The sequence below is a fragment of the Leptonychotes weddellii genome, chromosome 14 (assembly GCF_054177405.1).
Source record: "Leptonychotes weddellii isolate Sample4059 chromosome 14, ASM5417740v2, whole genome shotgun sequence".
In the NCBI taxonomy this organism is placed as follows: Eukaryota; Metazoa; Chordata; class Mammalia; order Carnivora; family Phocidae; genus Leptonychotes; species Leptonychotes weddellii.
Window position 1 is genome coordinate 48745739 of NC_138382.1, and position 27401 is coordinate 48773139.

Consider the following 27401-nt stretch of genomic DNA (forward strand, 5'->3'; position numbering starts at 1 on the left):
AAGAAATAAAAGTAGCAGGGCGCCTGGGTGGCTCAGATGGTTAAGCCTCTGCCTTCCAGCTCAGGTCATGATTCCAGGGTCCTGGAATCGAGCCCCACATCGGGCTCCTGGCTCAGCGGGGAGCCTGTTTCTCCCTCTCCCTCTGCCTCTCCCCCTGCTCATGCTCTGTGGATATCTGTCTCAAATGAATAAAATCTTTAAAAAAAAACAACAACAACAGTAGCCAGTGAGCTTTAACTGGCACATTTGACACACCCAAGGTTTAGTAGATGACTTAAGAATTTAACAAGGAGGGCGCCTGGGTGGCTCAGTTGGTTAAGCGACTGCCTTCGGCTCAGGTCATGATCCTGAAGTCCCAGGATCGAGTCCCATGTCGGGCTCCCTGCTTGGTGGGGAGTCTGCTTCTCCCTCTGACCCTTTCCCCTCTCATGTTCTCTCTCACTCTCTCTCTCTCCATTAAATAAATAAAATCTTTAAAAAAAAAAAAAGAATTTAACAAGGAAAAGATTTGTAAAAGGGGGAAATAAATGGGCAAAGATGAAGTCCTGGTTAGAGTCTACACTGCACATCGTATCTAAGGGCCTCTGTTGCTCACAGAAAATCTGCTGAATCCAGAGGCTTTCTAGGACAGCTGTTTTCCAGCTAGTGACTCAGAACCCAGGGCTGCCATCACCAAGGCAGAGGAAAAGAGAGCTGGCTTGTAAGTGCTGCCACAGGGCCTGTGCTATAGGCCTTTGGTCTTTGGATTAGGGCAAAAATTACTGAGATATTTTATGTTTCCTCATACCAGGTCTTTGAAACCCAGTGTCTAAATGTACAGTACATCTCAGTTTGGACTGTCCACATTTCAAGTGCTTAAATAGCTGCACGGGCCTCCCTGCCTTACTGCAGGTAGGGAGTCAAGAGAGCGTACAGCCGTTCAGACAGACAAGTTGTGGGTTTCTGGAGGCATTCAAAGTCCAACACAAGCATTCTTTCCAATATGCTGGAAAAATGAGAGCAACAATCAGGACTTGGTCACTTTATTGAATGTTTCTAACAGTTAGGTACTGGAGCCAGTCAGAGGGCGTCCTCCTCACAGGCCCTGAAAGAGGGAGGACGAGTACAATCTCTTCTTCAGCCTCCACTTTGTTTCTAACTTTCCTTCTCAAGTACCACAGTCAGCAGATACATAGAAGTAGATGACTTTTATTCCTTTTTGGTCAAAGGAAAGGGATTATACAAATGTGTATGGAAAATGACAAACAGAGGCTCCTCCTATCATGTTGACAATAAGTTGGACGTAAGCTGTAGCTAATGGGGACAAATTTGCCCAGTTATCTATTGTCATCTTTTTTCCTGCATCTTATGGTTAACATATATAGAAAGGAATCTAGTTACCTACTATGTGGCCCTACTGTTCAATAAGCTTATGCCACATGTGTAGGCTACATTCAGCTATCTTCTTGGCTTTTTAATGGATATAATTCTGTTCCATAAGTTATGCTAGTTGTTTTCATGCTTCTAAGATGTTTACACAAATGTGGAAAAAATCTGAATTATAGTCTAAAAATTAAATCTAGCCACAGGTGGGGCGCCTGGGTGGCTCAGTCGTTAAGCATCTGCCTTCGGCTCAGGTCATGATCCCAGGACTCTGGGATCGAGCCCCGCGTCAGGCTCCCTGCTCTGCAGGAAGCCTGCTTCTCCCTCTCCCACTCCCCCTGCTTGTGCTCCCTCTCTCACTGTCTCTCTGTCAAATAAATAAATAAAATCTTTAAAATAAATAAATAAATAAACAAATTAAATAAATCTAGCCGCAGGTAGCTCAACAGCTCCATCTTCCTGCCAATATCTCCCTACAACCCTCCCTTCAAGTACATACAACCCTACCCCTTCCCTAACACAGTAACACGAAACACAACAAAATGTTTTAAGTGTACATCATACATTTATTACCAACAACCCTCTCAACTCCAAAATTGGGCACAGGGATTAAAAATAAAAATTCATTGCACTACTTAGTAAAGCATTACTAGTAACTTTCATAAAAAATGTACAAACTTTGTTAAAAATTTATCAAGCCTTCAAATGATTTGGTTACAGATATTTATAATACGTACATTTAAAACTATATGTTAACCGATACAATGGAATATGATTTGAGGAAATGACTCAGCAAATGATTCCAAAAAACACCCCTGTAAGCTTTCATAATCTGAAACAAACAGCAAAATGAGGTAACCAAATGTACCAACAGGGGGGGAAATAGCTTTCTAATGAAGGCCTAAAGATATCTGTGAAAAATATTCTCTTTGAGTTGGTAGATCTCATTCAAAATACTGTAAGAGGCCCAGATTTAAGAATCTTAATAAATCACATTTCAGAGAGTGTATAAAATCTAAATATGCTTTCACATTTTCCAGATTTTGCTCAAAAAAATTCAGGACAGAAAATCCTAATGAGATCTTGATACCTGGAGGCCTTGACTTGTTTTTTTTTTGTTCTATTGGGGGGGGGAGCACGCTAAAATAATTCAAAAATGATAATTCATGCAAAACAACACAAAATGAAACCCCACAGCAGAGTTAAGATGGTAAAGCCAATATTGTTTTAGGAGAAAAGAGGAAGAAGGCAACAAACCAACATCTGCCTGCTATCTGGTGCATCGCTCAAGGTGACAACAGCTGGGCATGAATCAACTATTCTTTCTTTTGCTAGCCATGAAGTTGCTCACAGTGGCTAGTCTGAGCTGGTTCAGAACACATGCAATGTATGCTCCTAATACACACTAACCACTTAATAAGCAAATCTGTACACATCTCTAAGGGCCCCATGCAAAGAAAGACATTCCCAAAGAGAGATCAGTCACAAGAGTGCAACATTACTTCAGGATTTTACCAAAATAGACCCTGCTGCCTCCTAAATTGCCAACTGCCTCTCGAAAATTTGGTGGAAAAGGGATATTATGACAAGAATTCATCGTAAGAGGGAGGGAAGAAAGAGCTATTTTTCCTAGTCATTAGTACAATGTGCCTTGTTAATTAGGTATCTATATAAATTAGAAAAAGTGCTTTACTTGCATGCTTCAATAAAATGAATACTGAGTGTAGTAGTGTTATGTTAGATCTGTACAGATATAAATTTTTTGCAGCTATATAAAAGAGTCTATGTATAAGATGGGCTTTTGCCATTTTAAACATGATTTTTTATAATTAAAAAAAATAAAGATCAAACTATACGTGATTCATAATGTAGCTGATTATTATGCCTATGCCAATAATTTTGGTCTTCAACACGCTTTTTATTCATCAGGAACAGGTGGGGAACGTTCTAATGATTGAAAAGTAACATGTGCACCTTAGCACTGTTGAGATGTATTTCTGATGCACTGACAAATACAGGGGCAAACAGAAAGTGTGCAAAATCCTATTTGTCTGACTAGATAGAGGCAACAGTGTCTGGAAAAGGGCAAAATTGTGCTTCTGTGAGAATTGACTTTACTGAACTCTAAGCTGGGATGAGCTTATAGAGACTTCAAGGGAAGGCAAGTAGCATGGCAGTAACAAGTAGTTAACACTGAGTAGAAAACTGACACAGAGCCAACTGAAAGCTGAGTGAGGCTGGCAGCAAGTCATCACAGTCCTGACTGGGATTATGCAGCTTGCGCTACTGCAAACAAAGCAATGACCTCAACTGCAGGAAGAGACAGACAATGTTGAAGACAATAAAGAACGAGGGAGGAATCAAAACATTGCTGGAAAAATGACTTTAAACAATCTAAATGATGCTCAATGGACCTATAAAAAAACCCCACACAGCTATGTATTATTTCAGATCAACTAAATGAAGGTCAATTCCTGTTTTACAGCATTATTTTTTATACAAAAAATCAAATCTTCATTTATACTGCAAGTATTCTGGACCTGTTATATTAAATTTTTCTCATTCAAACAAAAATTTTTTTAAAAAGCAATAAAACATCGAAGCACATCAGGTCTAAGAATTCGAGCTGTCACAGCACTTGATCCATCCTGGAAATGAGGGTTTCCATGAGAAGCACATTTACTGAGGGAAGAACTAGACAACTTTCAGAATTGGAGGTTGGCAGGTGAATCGATACAAACAGAAATACAGTTTCTTAAAACAATTTAGTTGCCTATGAGAGCTTAACAAAGAACGTATCAGAAGTCAAGCTGAATTAGCTAACAGATTTTGTTCTGGTGGAAGTAAAGGAGGTGAGACTTCATGGGACCAGCGATATTCTTAGAAATATATTACTCAAATATATTCAGAATAGACTACAATCCTAAACATTAAAAAAAAAAAAAATCACAGGTACTTCCTCTAAGAAGCTTACTGGAAATGTAAAGGAAAAAACAAGAAAGTATCAACATTCAAATCAGTGATTGAAATGCTAATATTGCTAACTGATGACGTATGATATTGCACCTTCTTTTTGGAAACAGCAAGTTGGAGATTAAAAAAAAAAAAATTTTTTTTTTCCCACAACAGAATCAAAAAATCCGGTTCATGGAGTGAGAAATCTGTTACACTTTTTTTCTTAAGTGACCCACTTGGGACCACCAACGAAGAGAAGGTGACAGCTGCCTGAAGCAAAGGAAGAAGGCTTTTCTCATTCCATTCACTGGGAGGGAAGGGATGGAGTATTCAATGCTTATCATTGATGCACCCTTAGCAATCAGTGTGCAACAGCAAACACAAGGGAAAAAACCAGTGTACAGTACTAGTGCTGTTTAAATAACACACCAGATTATACATTGCAGCATAATTAAAACTACACACACATTCTTGGTACATGCTGGTATATAGGATCTCATACACACATTAGCTACCATGCCCTCACACAAGTAGTTGCGCACACTCTCTCCCACACACAGATACATTTATCACCAACAGTCATACACTGCATTCATTTCCACTCACAGTTTCTGAAGGCTCTATATAAGGTAGATTGCTATATCATCTGGAGCTACCACTTTTTATAAAAGCACATGCTAAAAGATCACGTCCACTGTAATCTTGCAGCAACACTCGGAATGATCACACAAAAACCAGGGAATGTTAGTGCACACACAAAATTAAGCTAAAGAAAAAGTCTTTGGAGTTCCAATCACACGGTTAGTATAACAATCCCATAATTGTGAAGACTAATTGTAAGCTTTTATAGTTGATTAAGTCACACAGTGCAAAGAAAGGTCCATTGACCCTTTTGGTAAAGGGAGGGCTGGAAGCCACACAGATTAAGTTCAATGGATAGTTCGTATATACATGTGATGAGGAACACCCAAACTAAATTTGTGCTCTTAGATTGGTCATTCTGAATCCCGATGCACTTCTGAAGCATCAGCTCGGCAGATTGGGCAAGTACGATTTGCCTAAAACACAAAAGAGAAAACTTGTCTGAACTGTGATTTACACAATGTAACATGTGAAAAGCAATGAGCTATTTTTACTTCTCATATAGTTTTTACATTCTTTATTCCTTTAAAGAAGTACAAAGCAATCATTTAATCTCTTTTTAAAAAATACACCACAAACTCAAAGACTTAGCAGCTGATGAATGATTTTTTTTTATAGGTCTGTTTCAACATACAGACAAGATTACCTATCACCAGTTTAGACAGATTTAATAACTAGCTTAAAATGACCTCTCAACAAATGGCACCACCATTTTCTGAGTTGCCAAAGCCAAAAAACTAAGTATCACCTGCTCTCTTACTTTCTGAACCACTTTATTCATCAAATACTCCCATCCGTACATTATAATAGCTCTCAAATCAGTCCTCTTCTTTTCATCCAGTTGCCAGTATTCCTTCTCTGTCTAGCCCAGAACATCACCATTCCATCTCAGAAATCTCTCTCCTTTTCCATTCTCCAAACGGCGGTCAGTCATCTTGATAAAACACAATCTCAGTCACAGCCTTCCCCATCATTTCCAGGATCAAGTCCACACTCCCTCACACGCAATGTGACTTCACAATAAGCCAGTCACTGGCCGAATCTTTGAACATCTCTTCTCTTGCCACTCTTGCTAATCAGCCATATGCAATCTGCTGTTTTCTGATCAGTGTCTGTTCCTACACCGCAGGGCTGTGCATATATAATACTATCTTCTAAAAAGTTAAGACTCTCTGCCTTCAGGATTCGGCTTGAGCTAAACTGGGCACCCTTACTCTGTGCTCACACAGAGGACTGATTCTATTTTAACTCCTCTTTCTTCCTCACCAAATTGTGACCTTCCAACCCAGTGGTACTATTTCCTAATCAGACTTCTCTTAAAAAAATAATAAAGTTGACTATTTTTAAATTATTTTACCGCATATTTTTATTCTATTATAAAATATAGAATTTGTGTCCTTTGGGTATTTCATATCTACAAAAGAGAAAATGATCAGAATTAAATAAAAGCACTAGTGGCTCATTTCCCATGTAAATCTCTGACAAAGGAGGTCCAGTGAGGTCCCCTTCTAAACTCTCACAGGAAACTGGCCCAGCAAGTTCAGGCCTCATCCCTATATACCACTAGAAAGGACAGATAGCCCATTTTCAAGTTTTGCACAATCACTCCCACAATGATGACTCTAGTTAATTTTTACTGGCCTTTTATCTTCATTTGCAGAAATCACTGAATATTTTGTCTCCTTACCCATCCTCCACCAAACAATGGACTTATTTTACATAAAACTATGGTCAATAACAAAGAAAATTCAGTGTTACTCTCTTCACTGATGCCATCACTTTACCTTAAGCCATTTGTCGACACACTTGGCATGGAACTCGTGGTTACAGGGTAAAACTCTAAGTAGCTGCCTTGACTCAAAATCACACATGCATACTACACACCTAAAAAAAGCAAAAAAGATCATTTAACCATAAATCCAAGTGGTTGTCTGCTTTATGACTAATGAAGCCTAGATAAAACCATTTACCATCTCACTTTTCAAACTGTCATTTAAAGTTTACGACAAAATAATCTATCAATACCCTGAAAAAAATCATGATATTAAGACATTTAGAGTGCTTTGCTTTACTGAGAGATCATCAAGAACACTGGTTAGGGGCGTCTGGGTGGCTCAGTTGTTAAGCATCTGCCTTCAGCTCAGGTCATGATCCCGGGGTCCTGGGATCGAGCCCCACATCGGGCTCCCTGCTCAGCGGGAAGCCTGCTTCTCCCTCTCCCACTCCGCCTGCTTGTGTTCCCTCTCTGTCTCTGTCAAATAAATAAAATCTTAAAAAAAAAAAAAAAGAACACTGGTTAAACATCCAAGCTGTCTTAATACTGAAGGCACTATTAATATTCAACAAAATGCTATATCAACAAAATGGTGTTGAAACAATCAGACCTCTATATAAAAAGAATGAAGTTGGACCCCTATCTCACATGATATATGAAAATTAACTGAAAAGTGGAACAATGGCCTAAATTAAGAGTTAAAAACTATTAAGCTCCTAGAAGAAAACATAGGGGTAAATCTTCATGACCTTGGAATAAGCAATGGTTTAGCAGAAATGACACCAAAAGCACAAGAAACAAAAAAAGTAGATAAATCGAACATAAAAAAAAAAATTGTGCTTCAAAAGACACCAGCAAGAAAGTGCAAAGACAACTTACAAAATGGGAGGTGTTTTTGAAAATCGTATCTCATAAGGGAACCACTTGTATGTGTAACATATAAATAACCTCTACAACTCAATAATAAAAAGACAACCCAATTTAAAAATGGACAAAGGATATTAACAGACATTTCTCCAAAGAAGATACAGGTGGCCAATAAGTATAGTAAAATAGCTCAACATCATTAGCCATCTGGGAAATGGAGATAAAACCTTAATAAGATACAACCTCACTCCCACTAGGACAGCTAGAATCAAAAGAAATAATAAGCAGCACTGGAGAGGATGTAGAGAAACTTTACATATTGCTGGTGGGAATGTAAAATGGTGTATCCACTTTGGAAAAAACTGGAAGTTCTCAAAAGGTTAAACAAAGTTGGGGCACCTGGCTGGCTCAGTCAGAAGAGCATGTAATTCTTGACCTCAGGGTTGTAAGTTCGAGCCCCCATGCTGGATGTAGAGACTATTTAAATAAATGAATAAATAAAAACTTAAAAAAAAAGGTTAAACAAAGCTACCATATGATCTATTAGACACCCAAGAGAAATGAAAACATATATCCCCAGAAAAATTCTGTACACAAATGTTCACGATATTATTACTACTACTAGTCAAAACATGGAAACAACCTAAATGTCCATCAGCTGAGGAAGGGATAAGCAATATTTGGTTATCCATACAACGGAATATTATTTGGCCATAAAAAGGAAAAAGTACTGATAGATGCAACATGACGGACCTTGAACACATTATGCTAAGTTAAAGAAGCCATACAGAAAAGAGCATATATTGTATGATCTCATTAATGTGAAATGTACAGGACAGGCAAATCTACAGAGATAAAAAAGTAAATTAGTGGGAGGCTATACTGGACTAGATAGGGTTGGGGGAAAATGGGAAATGGCTGCTAGTGGGCAAGGTGTTTCTTTTTGGGGTGAAGAAATGGTGTACATTTGAATTTGAAGATGGTTGCAAAACTCTCTGAATATACTAAAAACCACTGAATTGTACACTTTACATGTGAATTAGGTCTCAGTAAAGCTGTTACTGAAGATACCATAATAAGCAGAATATTTGGGTAAAAACCTCAACCTGTACATGTACGAGACTCTTCAATCTTACATAAAATATTCTAAAGTTTGAAATAGAAACCATAAAATTTCTAGGCAACCTAAAAATCCAGAACAGGACTGTCAAACAGAACTTTCTGAGCTAGAAATGTTCTACATCTAACACAGCATCATTAGTGAGTGTAATAAAGAAACTTAACTTTTTATTTAATTTAAACAGCCCCACATAACTAGTGGCTATCTTACCAAACAGCACAGGCCTGGAGTATGCAATAGAGACTACTTATCTTTATCAAGTTACCCTTGACTCTCAAGCTTTATTTTATAAAGGTAGAAAAAGAAATTTCAGAGTGATGTAGGAAAGATATACTTACAAAGTCTGTTCTGACTGGTGGTTATTAGGATTGAACCGATAAGAAGGAAGCTGTTCGATATCTGCTTTAGTCAGTCCTCGAGGCTTAGCCTCTCCCAGTCGCTCTGCCAGGTTTAACAGGGCCTAGAGAGGGAAAAAGGAGACAATTTTCATCTCTCTTTAAATTTTTTTTTTTAAAGATTTTATTTATTTATTTGACAGAGATACAGTGAGAGAGGGAACACAAGCAGGAGGAGTGTGAGAGGGAGAAACAGGTTTCCCAATGAGCAGGGAGACAGATGTGGGGCTCGATTCCAGGACCCTGGGACCATGACCTGAGCCTAAGGCAGACACTTAACGACGGAGCCACCCAGGCGCCCCTAAATTTTTTTTTTTAAGGATTTTATTCATTTGTGAGAGAGAGAGCGCGCACAGGCAGGGGGAGAAACAGGCGCCCCACTGAGCAAGGAGCTCGATGCGGGACTCGATCCCAGGACCGTGGGATCATGACCTGAGCTGAAGGCAGATGCTCAACCGACTGAGCCACCCAGGTGTCCCTCTCTTTAAATTTTCTATTTCAATAACCAAAAAACCCCTAAAAGCAAACAAACAAAAGAAAAACTCAACCTTTATTATGGAAAATTTTAAATATATACAATACTAGAAAAACAGTATAATGAATTTCCACATGCCTATAACCCAGGCTCAACAATTCATGACTAATTTCATCGAGTACTATCCACTCCTAAAACCCCAGATTATTTTGAAACAAAGCTAAAACATTATATTTAATTGGTAAAATAGTTCTGCGTGTATCTTTAAAACAATCTGTCTACCTCAGCACGTCTGACATTTGGGGCTGGACAAAATTTTACTGTGGGAGGGCTGTCCTTATACACTGTAGGATGTTTAGCAGCATCCCTGGCCTCTAGCTGCTGGATGCCAGTAACCCCCTACCCCCAGTTGTAACAGCCAACAATGTCTCTAGACGTTGCTAAATAGCCTCTGGGAAATAAAACTGTCCCCAAGTTGAGAACCACCCTTCTAAAAAATAAAAGACGTTTTAAAAGAATATAACCACAATAACATCATCACACCTAAAAAATTAACAATTCCTTAAATGTCAAATGCCTCTGATTGTTTCAATTATTTTCAAAAACTTTTTTTTTTTTAAGATTTATTTTTTTGTCAGAGAGTGAGAGAGAAACAGAAAGCGCACAAGCAGGGAAAGTACAGAGGGAGAGGGAAAAGCAGGCTCCCCACTGAGCAAGGAGCCCCATGCAGGACTCGATCCCAGAACCCTGGGATTATGACCTGAGCCAAAGGCAGATGCTTAACCGACTGAGCCACCCGGGCATCTCTCAAAGGAGTTAATTATTTGGGTCTGGACTGAGAAGACTAGGCCAGAGTTTATCATTAATAAAGTCTAGGTTGGAGGGACGCCTAGGTGGTTCAGTCGGTTAAGCACCTGCCTTTGACTCAGGTCATGATCTCGGGGTCCTGGGATCGAGTCCTGCATGGGGCTCCTTGCTCAGTAGGGAGCCTGCTTCTCCCTCTGCCTGCCTCTCTCTAACAAATAAATAAAAATATTTTTAAAAAGTAGTTTGTTCAAATCAGGATCCAAATAAACCCATATATTACCACTGCTTGGTATGTCTCTAGTATCTTTTTTTACTCGTATCTGTTGAACAAATCAGGTCAATGGCTTGCTTGTATAAATTCCCAGTCTGAAGTTTGCTGACCGAACCTACCTCTACCCTGAGACTTGTGTTTTCTTGTCCCTGGTACTTCCTATAAATTGGTAGCTTTGACTATTTCCATAAGGCTCATCATGTCTACCTGTTATGTTAGCAGCCACTAATGGAACACTGTTTAGGTCCATTAGTCCATTAAAGATGGCAAAATGGTAATATTCTATCACTTTCTTATTTATTAGATGAAATATTACTATACTGAGCCACTGTCCCTTATCAAACTGTACTCAGTAGCATAATTTAAATAGAAAATGCAGGAAAAGACCAGTGAGTTACTTATTTTTTGAAGTTATCACTAAGAAATCATGGATTTTAAGACCGTTATGCTTCCATTATGCTGTTATTATGCTTATTGATTTTATGCCAGTACCTCCTTTCTCCCAGTTTTCAATGGCTCTAATTACTCATTTGCTTTATCCTACAATCTGGCAGCCCTTCGTATGCTGCTTTCCCCTGTTTTTTTAGGCAGCTGCGGGGTTAAGAGAATGGCTAATAATGAAATGATGATGGACAATGAGAGAAACAGAATCAATTTCCCAAAACCTCAATAATTAATGATATGATAGTTGTGTCTTAATATGATGACCCCACAATGTTGTTTTTGGTACAGCTTATTTGGAGAATTGGGTCATCTAAATAAATTGCTCCCCTTTACCACGCACACTTCTAAGTCCCTCTAAAATGGTAAATGGTAATTTGTTAAATTTAATTGATGCCAATTACAATTAGCAGATAAAATTTAGGATATAGCTGATGTAAATCTTTTATACCTCTATTATATATACTATAGGACACTGTGGTCATTAAAAACAACTTGTAACAATTATATTCAATAAAGTATGTTCATTAAGTCCTTACTGGATGGAGGCTATAATGATAATCAAGCCTTCAATGAATTTATATGATCTAGCAACAAGATAAACTAAAGTCAGGACATGATTAATATGCATAGTTTTATAAGAACTTTACACAAAAAGGAGGGAGGGAATCGTTGAGATCTGGGAATGGACTATAAATGCCTTTCACAGAGGTAGTATTTTTAGCTAGGTCTTAAAAGACGGTTATATTTCCAAATGTAGAGGAGGGGGAAAGTTCTTAGGCAGAAGGACAAGGGTAATAAAGGCACTTGGGAAAGAATGCAGAGGATTAAAAAAAAAAAAAAAAAAAGAATGCAGAGGATAGATTCAAAACCAGAAAAGCAAGAGTCTTGACTGGATTAAAGTATGGCTGCAAAAGATCAAACATACTTAACCCAAAGTACAGTTTAGAAAGGTATTCCAACGCCAAATAAAAAATATTTTTCTTTCTCTCCTTTTTTTAAAGATTTTATTATTTGTGTGAGAGAGAGAGAAAGAGAGAAAGAGCACGCACAAGCAGGGGTAATGGCAGGCAAAGAGAGAAGGAGGCCCACCACCGAGCAAGGAGCCCGATGTGGGACTCAATCCCAGACCTGAGCCGAAGGTAGCCACTTAACAGACTAAGCCACTCAGGCGTCCCAAAATATTTTTCCTATGTTGGGATGGTATCACTGTTTTTTCCATTGATGGGTAAATAATCTATTTAAGAAGAGCTGTCCTCTTCAGCAACATTACTTATGACTTAATTTTAGTACAGAATACCTAAAGAATAACCAACTCCTTTGTATGAAATTAAAGTCATGCAAGTGTAGAAACAAAACCAGGAAATTATTACAGCCCCTTTCTCACTCTAGAAATCTGGAACTGGAATCCAAAGGGCAGTGTGGTGTGATTATATAGGTAGAGGGAAAATGATGTAATACCATTTTGAAAACTGTATAGTATTTGGCCTGATCTCTTCCACATGTGTTAAAATAAAACCAAAGGTGCTTTAAGATTATGTGTGTTAAGCTTCTCTTCTCTGTCCCTAGGTTCTATTCACACTGTATAAATAGAGACTGAGTAAGGCTGGGGTGAGAAAGGTAACTAGCAGTATAAAAAAAAAGTCACAAAAAAGGTCATATCGTCACTCACATTCAACAATACAAAGTTACCTTCCAACCCCTGAACTGCACCTCCCATTCCTAATCTCAAATAATATATTATATAAATATATAAAATATAAGCTACTTGACTTGCTGTCTTCTTTCATTCTGCCTTCTTCATGAACTATTGCAATCTTTTTCGCAGAGCATCTTCTTTTGCAAGCCCCCTATGCACACCCGACACTACCACAAACCATTCAGCAATGAATACCTGATTCTAGTATTAAGTCTCTCAATTTAAACCATATTTAAGAATTTTAAGAAAAAGAAAAAAGTCTCTCAAGATCTACTCTTTTATATTTACAGTTCCCATAGTTCAGAATCGCATGGTTCTATAATTTGCTCAACCTATTAAATAAGTTTTCCTTCCACTAATGTCTAACCATTCCCATCTATTCCTTCTTGCTACTAATAGTTTTGTAGAGTCTGATGCCATGAGAACCAAAACATTTAGCAGCTCTTTTCTCCCACAATAGTCAAAATTATGTCTCTAGCAGGGCACACATACTCAACAACAGCCAGTTGAGATTTTCAATCAAATCTCTATTTTCTCCCTTTCACTTAAAGCCACCAACTGTATATCATGCCTCAAGAATATCCAGCCTTCCCTACCTCAATCTCATGCATGAAGGAGCTTTTCCATCCTTTAGGAACCAGCTCAAACACAATCTTTTCAGAACACCCAATCACAATTCACTGTTTTCTCATTATAACTGTAATTCTAATACAGCACCAAGCCTATCTTGTTATCATAGCTATATGGTACATGTAGAAATATCCTAAGGATACTGACCACTTTTTTTATATATTTGTATTGTGAAACATACAAAGGATTTATCAAATGCATGTTTAATTAGGTGAATGAGTGAATGAGTAGAACAATACTTCTTACGCATATAACACTACCCAAACAAACTCATAGTTCACCGACTAACCTCATAATTTTCTACTTCTCCATCTTCCACGTCCAATTCAAAGCTGAAAGTTGGGCCCACTGCAGGTGGCACTGGGAGCATTGATCTGCAGTGAAAACAACCAACACTAGCATTGATACACTGGTACATTACTTCAAAGAACAGGTTGGGAAGAATAAGGTTAATGCTAAAAGAATAAAGAATGGTCAGTGTTAATCAGTGGCAACTCTTTAAAGAAAAGGACTTTACTAGAGATAAAAACTGACATTAAAAAAATACAATTCACAATAGCATAAAAAAAATGAAACATCAGGGATTAATTTTTTTTTTTTTAAAGATTTTATTTATTTGAGAGAGAGAGAGAGAGCACATGAGGGGGGGAGGGTCAGAGGGAGAAGCAGACTCCCTGCTGAGCAGGGAGCCCGACGCGGGACTCGATCCTGGGACTCCAGGATCATGACCTGAGCCGAAGGCAGTCGCCTAACCAACTGAGCCACCCAGGCGCCCCATCAGGGATTAATTTAACAAAACACATGCAAGACCTATATAATTAAAAACTAAAAATACTATCAGGAAAAATTTTTAAAAAATTAATAAATAGAGAAATATACTGTTATGCAGACTAGAAGATATCAATTCTCTTCCAAAACTGATCTATAAATTTCATGCAACCCCTACTAAAATCCCAGCAAACTCTATTTTAGTAGAAACCAATCTGCTGATTTTAAACTTTACATGGATCATGTAAGACTTTAAATAATCTTAAGAACCAAGTTCTGATACCATCTGATTTTAAGACTTATAATACAGCTAAAATTATCAAAATAGTGTGGTATAGGAACATGGCCCTCTGTATAAAGACATTTCCTAGTCTTCTTAGAAGGTAATTACAGATTTGAGACTGAATTCTGGCCAGTGGGAAGTAGGCAGGAGTAATACATGCAACTTCTATGAAAGTATCCTTGAGAGGAGGCAGGTAGGCAGAGAGATCCATTTTCATTTTTGCTAGTTGGAGTGTAGATATAATGGCTAGAACCCAAAGAGCCAACTTCAATCATGTAGAGAAAGCCATAAAATTTTGAACATGGTAGAACCATTCCTTAATTATGGGGCTAACAATCCCTGAACTGCCTACTTCTGAACTCATTAAATGAGAGAAATTCAAAACTATCATGTGTAAGCCTTGGGCATTTGTTACAAACTTAATCCTAACAGTATTTCTAAGGCACAGAAATGACTTCTCTGTCCCTCTTTCCTTGGGAAAGCAGCAACATCAAAAGCTGGATATTCGGGGCACCTGGGTGGCTCAGGTCATGATCCCAGGGTTCTGGGATCAAGCCCCACGTCGGGCTCCCTGCTGGGCGGGGAGTCTGCTTCTCCCTCGCTCTTTGCCCCTCCCTGCTGCGTGCATGTGCGCACTCTCTCAGATAATAAAATATTAAAAAAAAAAAAAAAGCTGGATATTCAAAGGTGGCTAGTGATCACAGCTGTAAGAGAGGCAAAAACTGTAAACTTTTCTACCTTTTGATTTATTTTTTAACCTTTTGACCTATTTTCTGGCTCACAAATTTCTTCCTCTCCCACTTCTCCCTTGTTCTTGGCTCTTCTCTTTATTTTACCCTTACATAGTTCCCCATCCCCACCCCTTAATATTAAATAAAAACAAATCTCTAACACACCCTAAATCATATGTCACATAGAAGATATTCATAAAAGAAAGAGAATGTCAAGGGTATCAAAATTCAGAATTCACTAAAATGAGAAAAACAGAACTTACAATACATATGGTAGTAAGCTGGGATGATAAGGGGGAGGTGGTATTGGCTGCTGGGATCGATATCTACTACGTCCTGTGAGCCTCCGAGGCATAAATGGAGGATAAGGCTGTAGGAGAAAAATGTTAAAACAATTTAAGATCATTCTACTTTTGTAACTATTTATTCTGTCGAATGGTCTCTCTTCCTAAAAAACCTACAAAATTCCTTACTATTTAAGTAACATTTGGTATTTATTAAAAGCATAAATACAACAACTAGTTTAAAAAATACACTTAGTTGTATTTTTTAGTGGTTGGGGCACCTGGGTGGCTCAGGCAGCTTGGCATCTGACTCTTGATCTCGGCTGGGGTCATGATTTCAGGGATCAAGTTCCACATCAGGCTCCGAGCTTAGCGTGGAGTCTACTTGTCCCTCTCCCTCTGCTCGCACCGCCGCCGCCACCCCCGCCCCCGGCTTTCTCTTTCTCTCTAGAAATAAATAAAATCTTTAAAAAAAGAAAATACACTTAGGTGTATTTTTATTTATTTATTTATTTTAAAGATTTTATTTATTTATTTGACAGAGACAGACACAGAGAGAGGAAACACAAGCAAGGGGAGAGGGAGAGGGAAAAGCAGACTTCCTGCCAAGCAGGGAGCCCGATGTGGGGCTCGACCCCAGGACCCTGGGACCATGATCCGAGCCAAAGGCAGACACTTAACGACTGAGCCACCCAGGCACACTTAGGTGTATTTTTAAATACAATTTTCCAACCAAATGCTTTCAAGAATACATTTAAAATTCTAAATATGTAGAGTTACATAGAAACAACTCAAAACAAGTAAGTTATCAGAGCAAGTAATAGATTAATAACCATGAATGAAAACTTACTACTCCGAAGGACACCTCCTGATGCAAAGGATCATGGGTTAAGAACTGCAAAGGAGCTGATGGAGGTAATGTTGGGGGATGGGCTGATGGAGGGTAAGTAAAACCTCCTACTGGAAGATGCTCTCCTAAGAGTTCCACTTCATTTTCTATCCTTTGCAGAGGCTGAGGGAGGAAAAAAGCAAACTAATATATTAATATACTACCAGTGTTTAGACTATGTTTTAGAATAAAAATTAACCCCCCCTCCAAAAACACCTTTAAGGTCATGTATTTCTTGATGTTTACACCAATCTAAATTTATACATGTGGACATACAGACTATAGTAAAATCTTCCTATCTTTAATTGGATTTCAGTAAGAAAATCTCTGAAACAGGTCATTAAAACATTTCCGCTATCCATTCAAAGATAACATTTTACTATTTGAAATTTCTCTTAAAAAGGAGACTGAAAGTATATGAAAGTTAAAATTGCTTTTTAGTCATGATACACTGACCTACTCATAAAATTTTTTCAGACATTTAATTTTTAGTATATGAAATTGAGCAGGTGTATATTTATAAATCAGAACCAGGGCTAAATGGGATAAGATAGAGCAGGCATGATGCTATATTAGAAAGCTTATGAGCTTCGGCATTAGACAGATTTGCTGTTGTCACTAATCAGCCATGTGACTTTTATATAAATAACTTAATATGAACCTCAATATTATCTAGAGGACTCACAGGTTCACTGCCTACTTCAAAAGCATGCTATGAACACTGAGACAATGTACAAAAGCAAAGCACACAGCATGTTTCTTCTTGACAATAGTTTTACTGAGATATAATTCACATACTATAAAAAAATCACCCTGCAAAAGGATACAATTCAGTAGATTTTAGGAGTTCACACAGGACCTGTGTGCACATCACCACTATTTAATTCCAGAGCCCCCCTCCTCCAACCCGTGCCCATTAGCAGTCCACTACCCCATTTTTCCACTCCTGCCCAAGCCCTGGACAATCGCCAATCTACCTTCCATTTCTACAAATTTGCCTATTTAGGACATTTCATAAGTATGTGTCATTTGTATCTGGCTTCTGTCACTTAGCATAATGTTTTCAAAGCTCATCCACCTTGTAGTTTGTGTATCAGTATTTCATTCCTTTTTATAGTTGAAAAATGATTCACTGCATCAGTTGATGGACATCTGAACTCTTTCCGCTTTTTGCTGTTAGGAATAATGCTGCTATGAACATTTATGTACATATTTTTGGGTATCTGTTTCTCTTAGGAACATGTATTCTTCAAAGTTAGTCTGACTTCCTCCTGAAGTTAGACAATATCAACACACTGTTCACTATTCAAACAAAATTTCACTTTAGTTTGGGAGCTTATATATGCTTGAGAGAAATCCCAACTGCTGACACTATGACAACACAAGTGAACCTAAGTTCTGATTTGGCTATGTGACTGGACCTTTTAAAGGATTCCAAACTCAAACATAAGTGATAGCAAAATTTTGTTTTAACCTTGAATTCTCAGGTACTGGAAGCTAAGGAACATTCTGGCATCAATCCTGCCCTGATTCTAATAGAAGATTTTCTTGTAGAAGTAGTTATAACTTTTTGGATTAGCCAAACTTCTGTCCTAATTGGCTTCTATAGTTGTCAGAAGAGTATCCATGTTAAGTTCATCTCTACCTGAAACCCAGCATGGTGTATAAATCCTTAGTAAAGGATGGTTAGGTTCTGCTAGAATACATGGTCAAGTTCCTTTCACAGGATGGAAATCTTCTCCCTTAACCATTCCTTATGTTCTCTTACCTGTTTTTCCTGAATGACAGTTCAGCTGTTTAACTTGGCCTGTCCAAAAAACATCTGGGCCTCCTTCCTGTGCCCTCCCTTCCACTTCTACGGTGCTTATACCTCCTCTAACCCCAATATGCCTCTCAGCTAAATTCCAGTCCCAAGACAGAATTAACTATGTTAATAGATGATCTCATCTTTTCATCAGAATATAGTAGAAAAACAGGACTTCAAAAAAACCCAGAAAACAACGAAAAAAACAACTGAGGCTCAGAAATTTACTTTACTTGCCTAAATGAATGTAATTATTATAGCAAGTATAAACAATTTTATAATACTTTCATTTTCCATGATTTCAGAAATACATAAAAGGAAAAAACAGAACTGAATTTTTCTTCAGACTTACTTCCTGAAAGATTGCAGATATGAAGGAACAAATTTATATTATACAAAAGAACTAGAAAAATTTAAGCAACCAAGATAATTTTAGGTAAAGATGTTTATATTAATTTGTATGTCTGTGAATTCCCTAATTCTTTTAAGAACCCGAAGAATGCCTAAATTATAGTTTTTAAATGGTAACAAATTACATGTACTAAATTAATCTGTCTCTTAGGTCTACACATTCTCTGAAAATTAAAGACATAAGAGTAGATACCTACCGATCGTGATTGCTGTGTTTGGAAAGGGACAAACTGGCCTGGTGGTGGCAAATGAGGAGGATGATGGGGAGAAAGGTGAGGAGGATGTAAAAGAAATGGGTCACTAGAAATAAGGGGTGGGAACGCAGCATATGGTACTGGTAAGTGCTGAACTGAACATGCTTGAAGCATCTGTAAAAGAAATCGTTATTTGTTGTTTAATGTTTCAATATATAACTAGTAATAATAATTTTTAAAAAATCTATCACTGAGATTGAAATGTCATTGCCATATCCCGCTCAAAATCATACCAAAGTGTCTTAATGACCTACATTAACAATGAAATAGTAGTGTATTTTTGCATCTATCAGTAAAATACTGGTAACTAGTAATTATTCTGCATTTTATATAGTTCTGACACATCAGTCAAAACACCTAACTTCCTCTTTAGCTTTTTGACACCTATGAAATGCGGTGAAAAGTGCTGCATAGAAGAGGAAGCTCCTTCTACTTGACTGAAGTGGGTATTACTGCTTTCCCTTCCAAGAACCTCTCCTTTTCAATCTTACAAAAATTTTATAGAATTTTGATATTTATTAAGAGCCCAACTCACTAAGTGCCTTTTATGTTTTGTCTCTGAATATTTTAGTCTGCTAATTCAGCACACTGATTCCATAATCCATTATTGAGAAACCAAGGTTGGGATAAATGAATACATTAAACTACTGTTGGTATTTGTGTGTTCCTTTTAATCTCACATTCAAATAAGGATATTAGGATTATATTTAGTTTCAGCAAAGTGCTTTACTTTGAAGACCTTAGACAAGTCATTTAAATTCTCTGGATTTCAGCGACCTCATTTGTGAAATAAGGAGGTTGGACTGGGGGTTGGTGGATTAAAGGATAAAACGTAAGCTTAAGAGTCAGAAAGAAGTGGGTGTGAATCACTGCTCTCTCATACTAATTATCTCTGTGACATTAAGCAAGTCATTTTCAATTTCATCATCTAGAAAATGGGGATACCACTTTCACCACAGGCTTCCTACAGTAAGAAATAAGTAAGACCAAGCACTCAAAGTGCCTGCTAAAATCCAGTAAGTGCTTAGACTATTATTGTTGATCACTAAAGCCTGTGAGACTAACTTACTAACTAGTTCAATATCCTATGTTAGTACCTTAAACCCAGCCTTTATCAAGGTTTAATTATAAACAGTGTTGATACATGCTTTGTCTTCAGGATATTCAAATATGTATAATTTAATTTGAAAATATACCAAGTTTTAAAGTTAATTTTATTAAACTGTTACAAGTATGCTTTGAGATTGCTGTTGCAATAAAATTGCCTTTTTTCACTTGAAAATGAAAAGCGTTTTTACAAAGAGCACTCTTCAATTCTGTTTGCTTACAGAACACACTTAGCCCTTCTAAGGGGACGGCAGACTTACTGGAGGAGGCACACTACAGACAGGGAGGTGCTGTCCACTGAAAACCACAGAGCATCCTGGGACCTGTTGTGTACTGCAAGCAGGGATGTGCTGGCCTGTGCAGAGTGGGATCCCATGTGGTGCCACTGTTGTTACTGTGTAAGAAACAGGGACAGTGCCCTGATGGAGCTATTAGGAAAGAAAAACAGAACCTTAGAACTTCAGCTGTTTGAATAAAAATCAACTATCAAAAATTAAAATCTGGGCCGTTATTGATTCCCCTCTCATCTGCACAGAGTTTCACAATGTACTTCTCCAATAGTTTCAACCAGAATATTCTTTGTCATTGTATAGGACATCTGTTTCAAGAAAAGTGTATGAAACCCACAGAACTGAGACTCAACTTGACCCTCAAAAAGACTTGAAAAGTCCAGGAGAATAATAAACTGCTGTATTAACTCTTCTAGTCTGCTTTATAGAGAAAACTTTTCTGAAGAAACTTGGAAACATGAAAGCTGTATCTTCTAATACCTAGCCACATCCAACAGGAATTTTTTTTTTTAATTTAAATCCAACCAGTAAAACAATGTAAAGTAGAATAAAGAAAGTTAAATAATTTCCTTCTCTCTTGGCCAGTCTGATTCCTATCCTACCTGAGGCAAACAATGTTAATAACATATAATCCTTCAACATCTTTCTCCATGAGCATATGAATATATACAAACAGATTACCCACAAATTGTCATGTTTTTTTTTCCCCTTAACATAAGTGATATTACCTTGCAAATTACTTTCTTCAATTAGTATTGTAGATATCTCTTCAAGGGCGTTAAAGTCAATTCATTCTTTTTGATACTAGCCAAATATTTCAAGTACACTCAACACAGTCCTATCGCTAATATACTAATGGGATATTCAAATTGTTTTCACTCCTTCACCAATGCAAACACAACTGTAAAAAATATCATTGAATATATATCCTTACATACTAGTAGTTTCATTTATTTAAGAGGGATTCAGGGTAGAAGGGTGAATTTTACATTTTCGCAAAAGGCTGAGTAAGCCACAATCCTAACAGTAACAATAGGGCCCATTTCCCAGCACCTCCAATCAAAGTAGATGTACTTGTAAAATTTATGCTCCTAATGAATGAAAAAAAATATGCTCCTGAACTTTCTAATACTTTTATTTTTTACATTTAATTTATACTCCAACTAAAATCTGTTTTTGCTTATAGTGTGAAGTAGTGTTCTAATTTTTTCTTGCAATACTTGTTCCATTTATTAAGACATCCTTTTCCCCTCTAAACGGAAATAACACCTTTTCCCACTCAATAACTTCCCACTTATACTTTGTGCCAAATTCGTGCTGTTTTAGTTATCTTTTTTTAAGATTTTATTTATTTGAGAGAGAGAGACACAGCAAGAGAGAGAACACAAGCCGGGGGGGAGGGGGTGGGAGAGGGAGAAGCAGGCTTCCTGCTGAGCAGGAGGCTCGATCCGGGGACCCTGGGATCATGACCTGAGCCGAAGGCAGACGCTTAATGACTGAGCCACCTGGGCTCCCCACTGCTTTAGTTATCTTACTAGAAATTAGGATGTAGGAAGACAAATTCTTCTTATTGCCATACTTTTTCATTTTATTTCTTGGCCATTTTCACATGCTTATTCTTACGTAAATAAACTCAAATTTTATCCCCTTTCAAAACCCACTGGTGTCTTGATTTTTATTAATCTAACTATATTAAAGGTTACGTTACTTTACAAAGGACACGTAATTTTATATTAAGGTTTTTCATTGGAATATTATGCCACATGTTCAATACTATAGTACTGTCCTTCAAGAAATTACTTTTCTTCATAAAGATCTTATATTACTCTTATATAATTTATTCCTCAAAGTTCTTTAGTAAGTTTGTAGGTTCTATTATATTGTCAATAGGTTATTTTTCTCCATATCAAATTGGTTAGTGCTAGTTTTATTTACGTATCTTGAATCTAACAATCTTACCCAACTTCATTCTAGATTTTTAAAAACTTTTTCCTATGTACGTGTACAACTCTATCTGCTAAGATTCAACACAATTATTTACTTTGTCTTTTTGCTTTAGTGATAAAGAACCTTCAAAAATGATGTTCACAGGCACTCATAATCTGATTTTCATGGAAATGTTTACTGAATTTCTTTTTCTGTTCCCGTTCAGTCTTTTCCCTGAAATAATACTGCTAATACTTTTTTCCAGGGAGTGGCTTGCTTTTTCACTTTTAAAATACTGTCTTTGGATGAGCAGAAATTTTTTATTTTAATGAAATCTACTATGCTGGTGTTCCAATAAGTGGCTATTTATATATCCTGTTTAAGAAATCTTTGCCAACCTTATGAAGACAGTATCTTTTACCTTTCACATTTAGATCTAGAACCCAACTTTATTTTGTGTATGATATCAAGTAGGAGTCAGGGTTCCAACTTATGTGCATGGATATCCAACTGTCACCATACCATAACTAAAAGACCTTCCTTTCCCTCCTTGAATTCCTTAAAGCACCTTTGCGAAAAATTAAGTGACAAACATATGTTTAAGTCTATTTCTGACAATGAACACAATTCTTTAAGTTTAATTTATCAACAGTTCTCTGTATGGTTAGTGCTTTTCCCATGTCTTACTTAAGAAAGCCTTCCCTAGTCTAAGGTCATGAAGCTATTGCTACGTTACTTTCTTAAAAGCTTATAGTTTTGCCATTAACATTTACATCTTTAATATATCTGGAACTGATTTTTGTGAACGGTATGAGATAAAGGATCCAATTTCATGTTTTCATTTGGATACCCAATTGTCCCAGCATCATTTATTAAAAATTCTATCTTCTTCCAACTCATTTGAAGCCATTTATCATTAAAGTATTCATAAATGGGTGGGTTTATCTCTGGGCTTTATGTTCTATTTCATTAGCCCATTTAATTATTCTGGCATTAGAATCACCTGCATTAGAACAGGTTGCTGGGTCCCACACCCAGAGTTTCTGATTCAGTAAGTCTAGTGTATAGTCTGAGAACCTGCATTTCTAACAAATGTATAGGTGATGCTGCTGCTGCTGGCCAGATGATCTAGGACATACTCTGAGAACCACTTGGTCTTACCGACTAGACCACAGTGCCAGTCAGCCAACTATTTCTTAAAGAGCCAGAAAGTATTTTAGGCTTGTGGGCATCTTGATCTCTGCATAAGGCATCCATAGATGATAAATAAACAAACATAGTTGCATTCCAAAAAACTACAAAAACAGCCAGCAGTAGCCTGCTTTCCCCCACTCTAAGATAATTCCAGGTCCTTTATAAAATGCCATAGAAATGACAGAATCAGCTTTTCAAATTACACCAAAAACTTCCTGGAAATTTACTTGAGATTATGCTATTTCTACATATTCCGAATGTCAGTTTTGACAATGGGCAGTTTTTACAAAAAGGCTTATAAGCCAAACCTTCAGTATTTAGACAGGTTTTCTTTAAACTGCCGTAACAAAGTTTTATAATCTTCTACATAGAAATCCTGAACTTCTTGGGCGCCTGGGTGGCTCAGTCGTTAAGTGTCTGCCTTTGGCTCAGGTCATGATCCCAGAGTCCTGGGATCAAGCCCCACATCGGGCTCCCTGCTCAGCAGGGAGTCTGCTTCTCCCTCTCCCATTCCACCTGTTCCTGTTCCCTCTCTTGCTGTCTCTCTGTCAAATAAATAAATAAAATCTTAAAAAAAAAGAAATCTTGAATTTCTTTTATTAAGATTGCTTCATAACTTCCTTATATTATTTTGATTTTTTCAATGATACGTTTTTATTTGAATATTATAGAGAATTTCAAACATGCTCAACATTAGTATAATGAGCCCCCATATGCATCACGTAGCCTCCAAAACCATTAAACCACAGCCAATTCATTTCCATCAACTTCTCCCTTTCCTGTATTTTGTTGAAGCAAATCCCAGGAACTCATCCTTTAATTTTTTTTTTTTTTAAGATTTTTATTTATTTATTTGACAGAGAGAGACACAGCTTAAGAGGGAACACAAGCAGGGGGAGAGGGAGAGGGAGAAGCAGACTCCCCGCTGAGCAGGGAGCCTGATGCGGGGCTCGATCCCAGGACCCTGGGATCATGACCTGAGCCAAAGGCAGACGCTTAACGACTGAGCCACCCAGGCGCCCCCCAATCCTTTAATATTTTAGTACGTATTTCTGGAAGACACAAACACTTAACCACAATAGCATTATCAATCTCCCTTAAGAAAAAGATCTTTAAAAATAATATTCTGTTCAAAATTCCACTTGCATCATCAGTATCAAATTTTCATTCAGAATCCAAAAATAGTTTACATACTACAATTAATTGGAAGATCTCTAAGTTTCAACTGCCACTTGCATCGCCCCTCCTCACCCTCATCACCACAGCTTATCGGTTGAAAAAATCTGGGTTGTTTAGTGTAAATATATCTTTAAAAAAACTGTTTATTATGTTCGATTCTGGTATAGAAAAATACAACTGATTGTTGATAGGTTTTTGTAACTGATCAATCTGTTTAATTCTTAATTCTAATAGCTTACCTAAGATGCTTTGGGCTTTTCTATGCATATGATCATTTCATCTGCAAATACTGATGGTGTTATTTGTGCTTTTATTCTTAAACTCTTTTCCTTGCCTTCTGTCCTGGCTTATCCTCCATAACAATACTGGCAACAATTCATTTCCATTTCTATGGATTTATCTAATTCTAGACATTTCCTATAAATGTGGCCTTCTGTGACTGGCTTTCTTTACTTAGCATGTTTTCAAGGTTAATCCATGTAGTATAGCATGAATTAATACTTCGCTACACTTTTTAGTGAATTATTTCATTGTATGGATATACCATATTGTATCTATTCATCAAGTGATCAATGTAAGTCACAGATGTCTACACATTTAATCTGCATTTGGGCACCATAACAAATTCTTTTAAACTAGAGTTTCTTTTTTTTTTTTTTTAAAGATTTTATTTATTTATTTGACAGAGAGAGAGAGAGCACAAGTAGGCAGAGAGGCAGGCAGAGGGTGAGGGAGAAGCAGACTCTCCACCGAGCAGGGAGCCCGACGTGGGGCTCGATCCCAGGACCCTGGGATCATGACCTGAGCCGAAGGCAGCCGCTTAACCGACTGAGCCACCCAGGTGCCCCTTAAACTAGAGTTTCTTGTGTTTTCTTCTACAATTATACAGTGAGGAGAAAAATATAATTATTCCTTTCAGTGTTTTATACCTATAACTACATTATCTTATTCCATTTGGTAGAACTTCTAATATAACATTAAATAAAAGTGGACAGAGCAAACATCTCTAGTTGCTGATTCATCTCTGGCCAATTAGGATACTTGCCGTTAATTTTACTTATTATATTTAAGTAATTTCCATTTTGTTCTACCTTATTAGAGTTTTTATTAAATTTTAACTGACTTCAACATCTTCTGATAAAATGATCATTTTCTATTATTTGTTGATGTAATATGAATATTTTCATATTAAGCTATCCTCTTATTTGGAATAAACCTTATTTATTCATAGGTTATTATTCTTTTTGATATGCTGCTAGACTGTATTTCTAAACATCTACTTAGAAAATCTTCCTTTGTATTTGAAAGACTTCTTCTATTGTTCTTTGGGAATTACTACTTCACCTTTATTTACTTTTGATATTAAAATTACATGAGCTTCATAAAATAATTAGAAAATTGGTCTTAAGAAAAGCCTGAAATCATTTGTATATTATTACATGAGAGTTTCTTATAGGTTGGAAAAATCATCTGTGAAGCCATCTAATCACTGTGCCTCTTCAATGGTAAATCTCTAAGTAGCTTTTACACTTATGTGGTAATTCAAATTTTTCTATTATTGTTGGGTCAATTTTTGGAACTTCACATTTTCTTCCTGTCCCCCCAGAGTTATACACAGAATTTCATTATATAGCTAATAACAAAATAATAGAGTGCTTACCACTTGTACTAGTTTAAGTGCTCAAAATAGATTAACTCTTAATTCTCCCAACGTCCCTTATGAAACAGGTGTTTTCATTTTACAATTTTTTTTTTTTTTTAAAGATTTTATTTATTTATTCATGAGAGAGAGAGAGAAGCAGAGCAAGAAGCAGGCTCCCAAGGAGCAGGGAGCCCGATGCGGGACTCGATCCCAGGACCCCGAGATCATGACCTGAGCCGAAGGCAGACGCCCAACCATCTGAGCCACCCAGGCGCCCTTCATTTTACAATTGAAGAAAATTCTTTGAATGTTTCCTATGTGTATGGATATACGTCTTTTTTTAATCAGTCCTACTTCCTTTATATATTTTTTCTTTTCACCTTAACCAAGCTCACAGGGTGCTGGTTAGTCTTATCAATTTTTCAAAGCAACAGGATTGGGTTTTGTGCTACTTAAAAAAAAAAAAAAGATTTCTGTATTGTTAATTCTAATTGTGTTTCCTGGTAATTTATTCTTCTCAATTCCTTTTGGTTTACTCTGTAATTTTTTCCCCTAATTACTGAGGCAATTAGTTCATTTATTTTCAATTTTTAAAATAAATAGTGAAGGTTCATAAAATTTTCTCAGAAAACAGCTTTAGGCATATCTCACCGACTTTGAGGATTTTTCCTTTAATTTTCCTTAATTATAATCTTGCCTCAAATATTTCAGTGTCATTTTTATTTTTTTAAAGATTTTATTTATTTATTTGACAGAAAGAGACACAGCGAGAGAGGGAAGACAAGCAGGGGGAGTGGGAGAGGGAGAAGCAGGCTTCCCGCTGAGCAGGGAGCCCAATGTGGGGCTCGATCCCAGGACCCTGGGATCATGACCTGAGCCAAAGGCAAATGCCCAATGATTAAGCCACCCAGGCACCCCTCGGTGTCATTTTTAAACTTATGATTTATAGTTTTATCAGATTATGCCCACAAAGAATGTGGTCTAGAAAAATTTTTCTTTTTAGAACTTCTTACTGTGTGATCAATTTTTTAAAGTGTTTGATTAACGGGCGCCTGGGTGGCTCAGTTGGTTAAGCGACTGCCTTCGGCTCAGGTCATGATCCTGGAGTCCCTGGATCGAGTCCCGCATCGGGCTCCCTGCTCGGCAGGGAGTCTGCTTCTCCCTCTGACCCTCCCCCCTCTCATGTGCTCTCTCTCTCAAA

The 27401-nt window shown here is 37.2% G+C and overlaps 2 protein-coding genes across 8 annotated transcripts in view; both read right to left on the minus strand.

The window, feature by feature from the left end:
* The window catches only part of GNE (glucosamine (UDP-N-acetyl)-2-epimerase/N-acetylmannosamine kinase), a 326114-nt gene that overhangs the window by 68409 nt on the left and 230304 nt on the right, over window positions 1–27401 (minus strand). The gene's annotated exons all lie outside the window — the stretch shown is intronic.
* The window catches only part of RNF38 (ring finger protein 38), a 68178-nt gene continuing 42682 nt past the window's right edge, over window positions 1906–27401 (minus strand). For 6 of the 7 annotated variants that reach the window (XM_081803182.1, XM_081803180.1, XM_081803181.1 and 3 more), the window contains 8 exons: window positions 20230–20397; window positions 18806–18976; window positions 16355–16516; window positions 15484–15590; window positions 13728–13812; window positions 9059–9180; window positions 6744–6843; window positions 1906–5375 (listed from right to left, as the gene is read on the minus strand). In XM_081803182.1, coding sequence (XP_081659308.1) covers window positions 5313–5375; window positions 6744–6843; window positions 9059–9180; window positions 13728–13812; window positions 15484–15590; window positions 16355–16516; window positions 18806–18976; window positions 20230–20397 — 978 coding nt within the window. In that variant the 3' untranslated portion in view covers window positions 1906–5312. Of the gene's footprint in view, window positions 5376–6743; window positions 6844–7999; window positions 8078–9058; window positions 9181–13727; window positions 13813–15483; window positions 15591–16354; window positions 16517–18805; window positions 18977–20229; window positions 20398–27401 lie in introns of all 7 variants that reach the window. The other variant, XR_014140051.1, reaches the window with a different exon arrangement.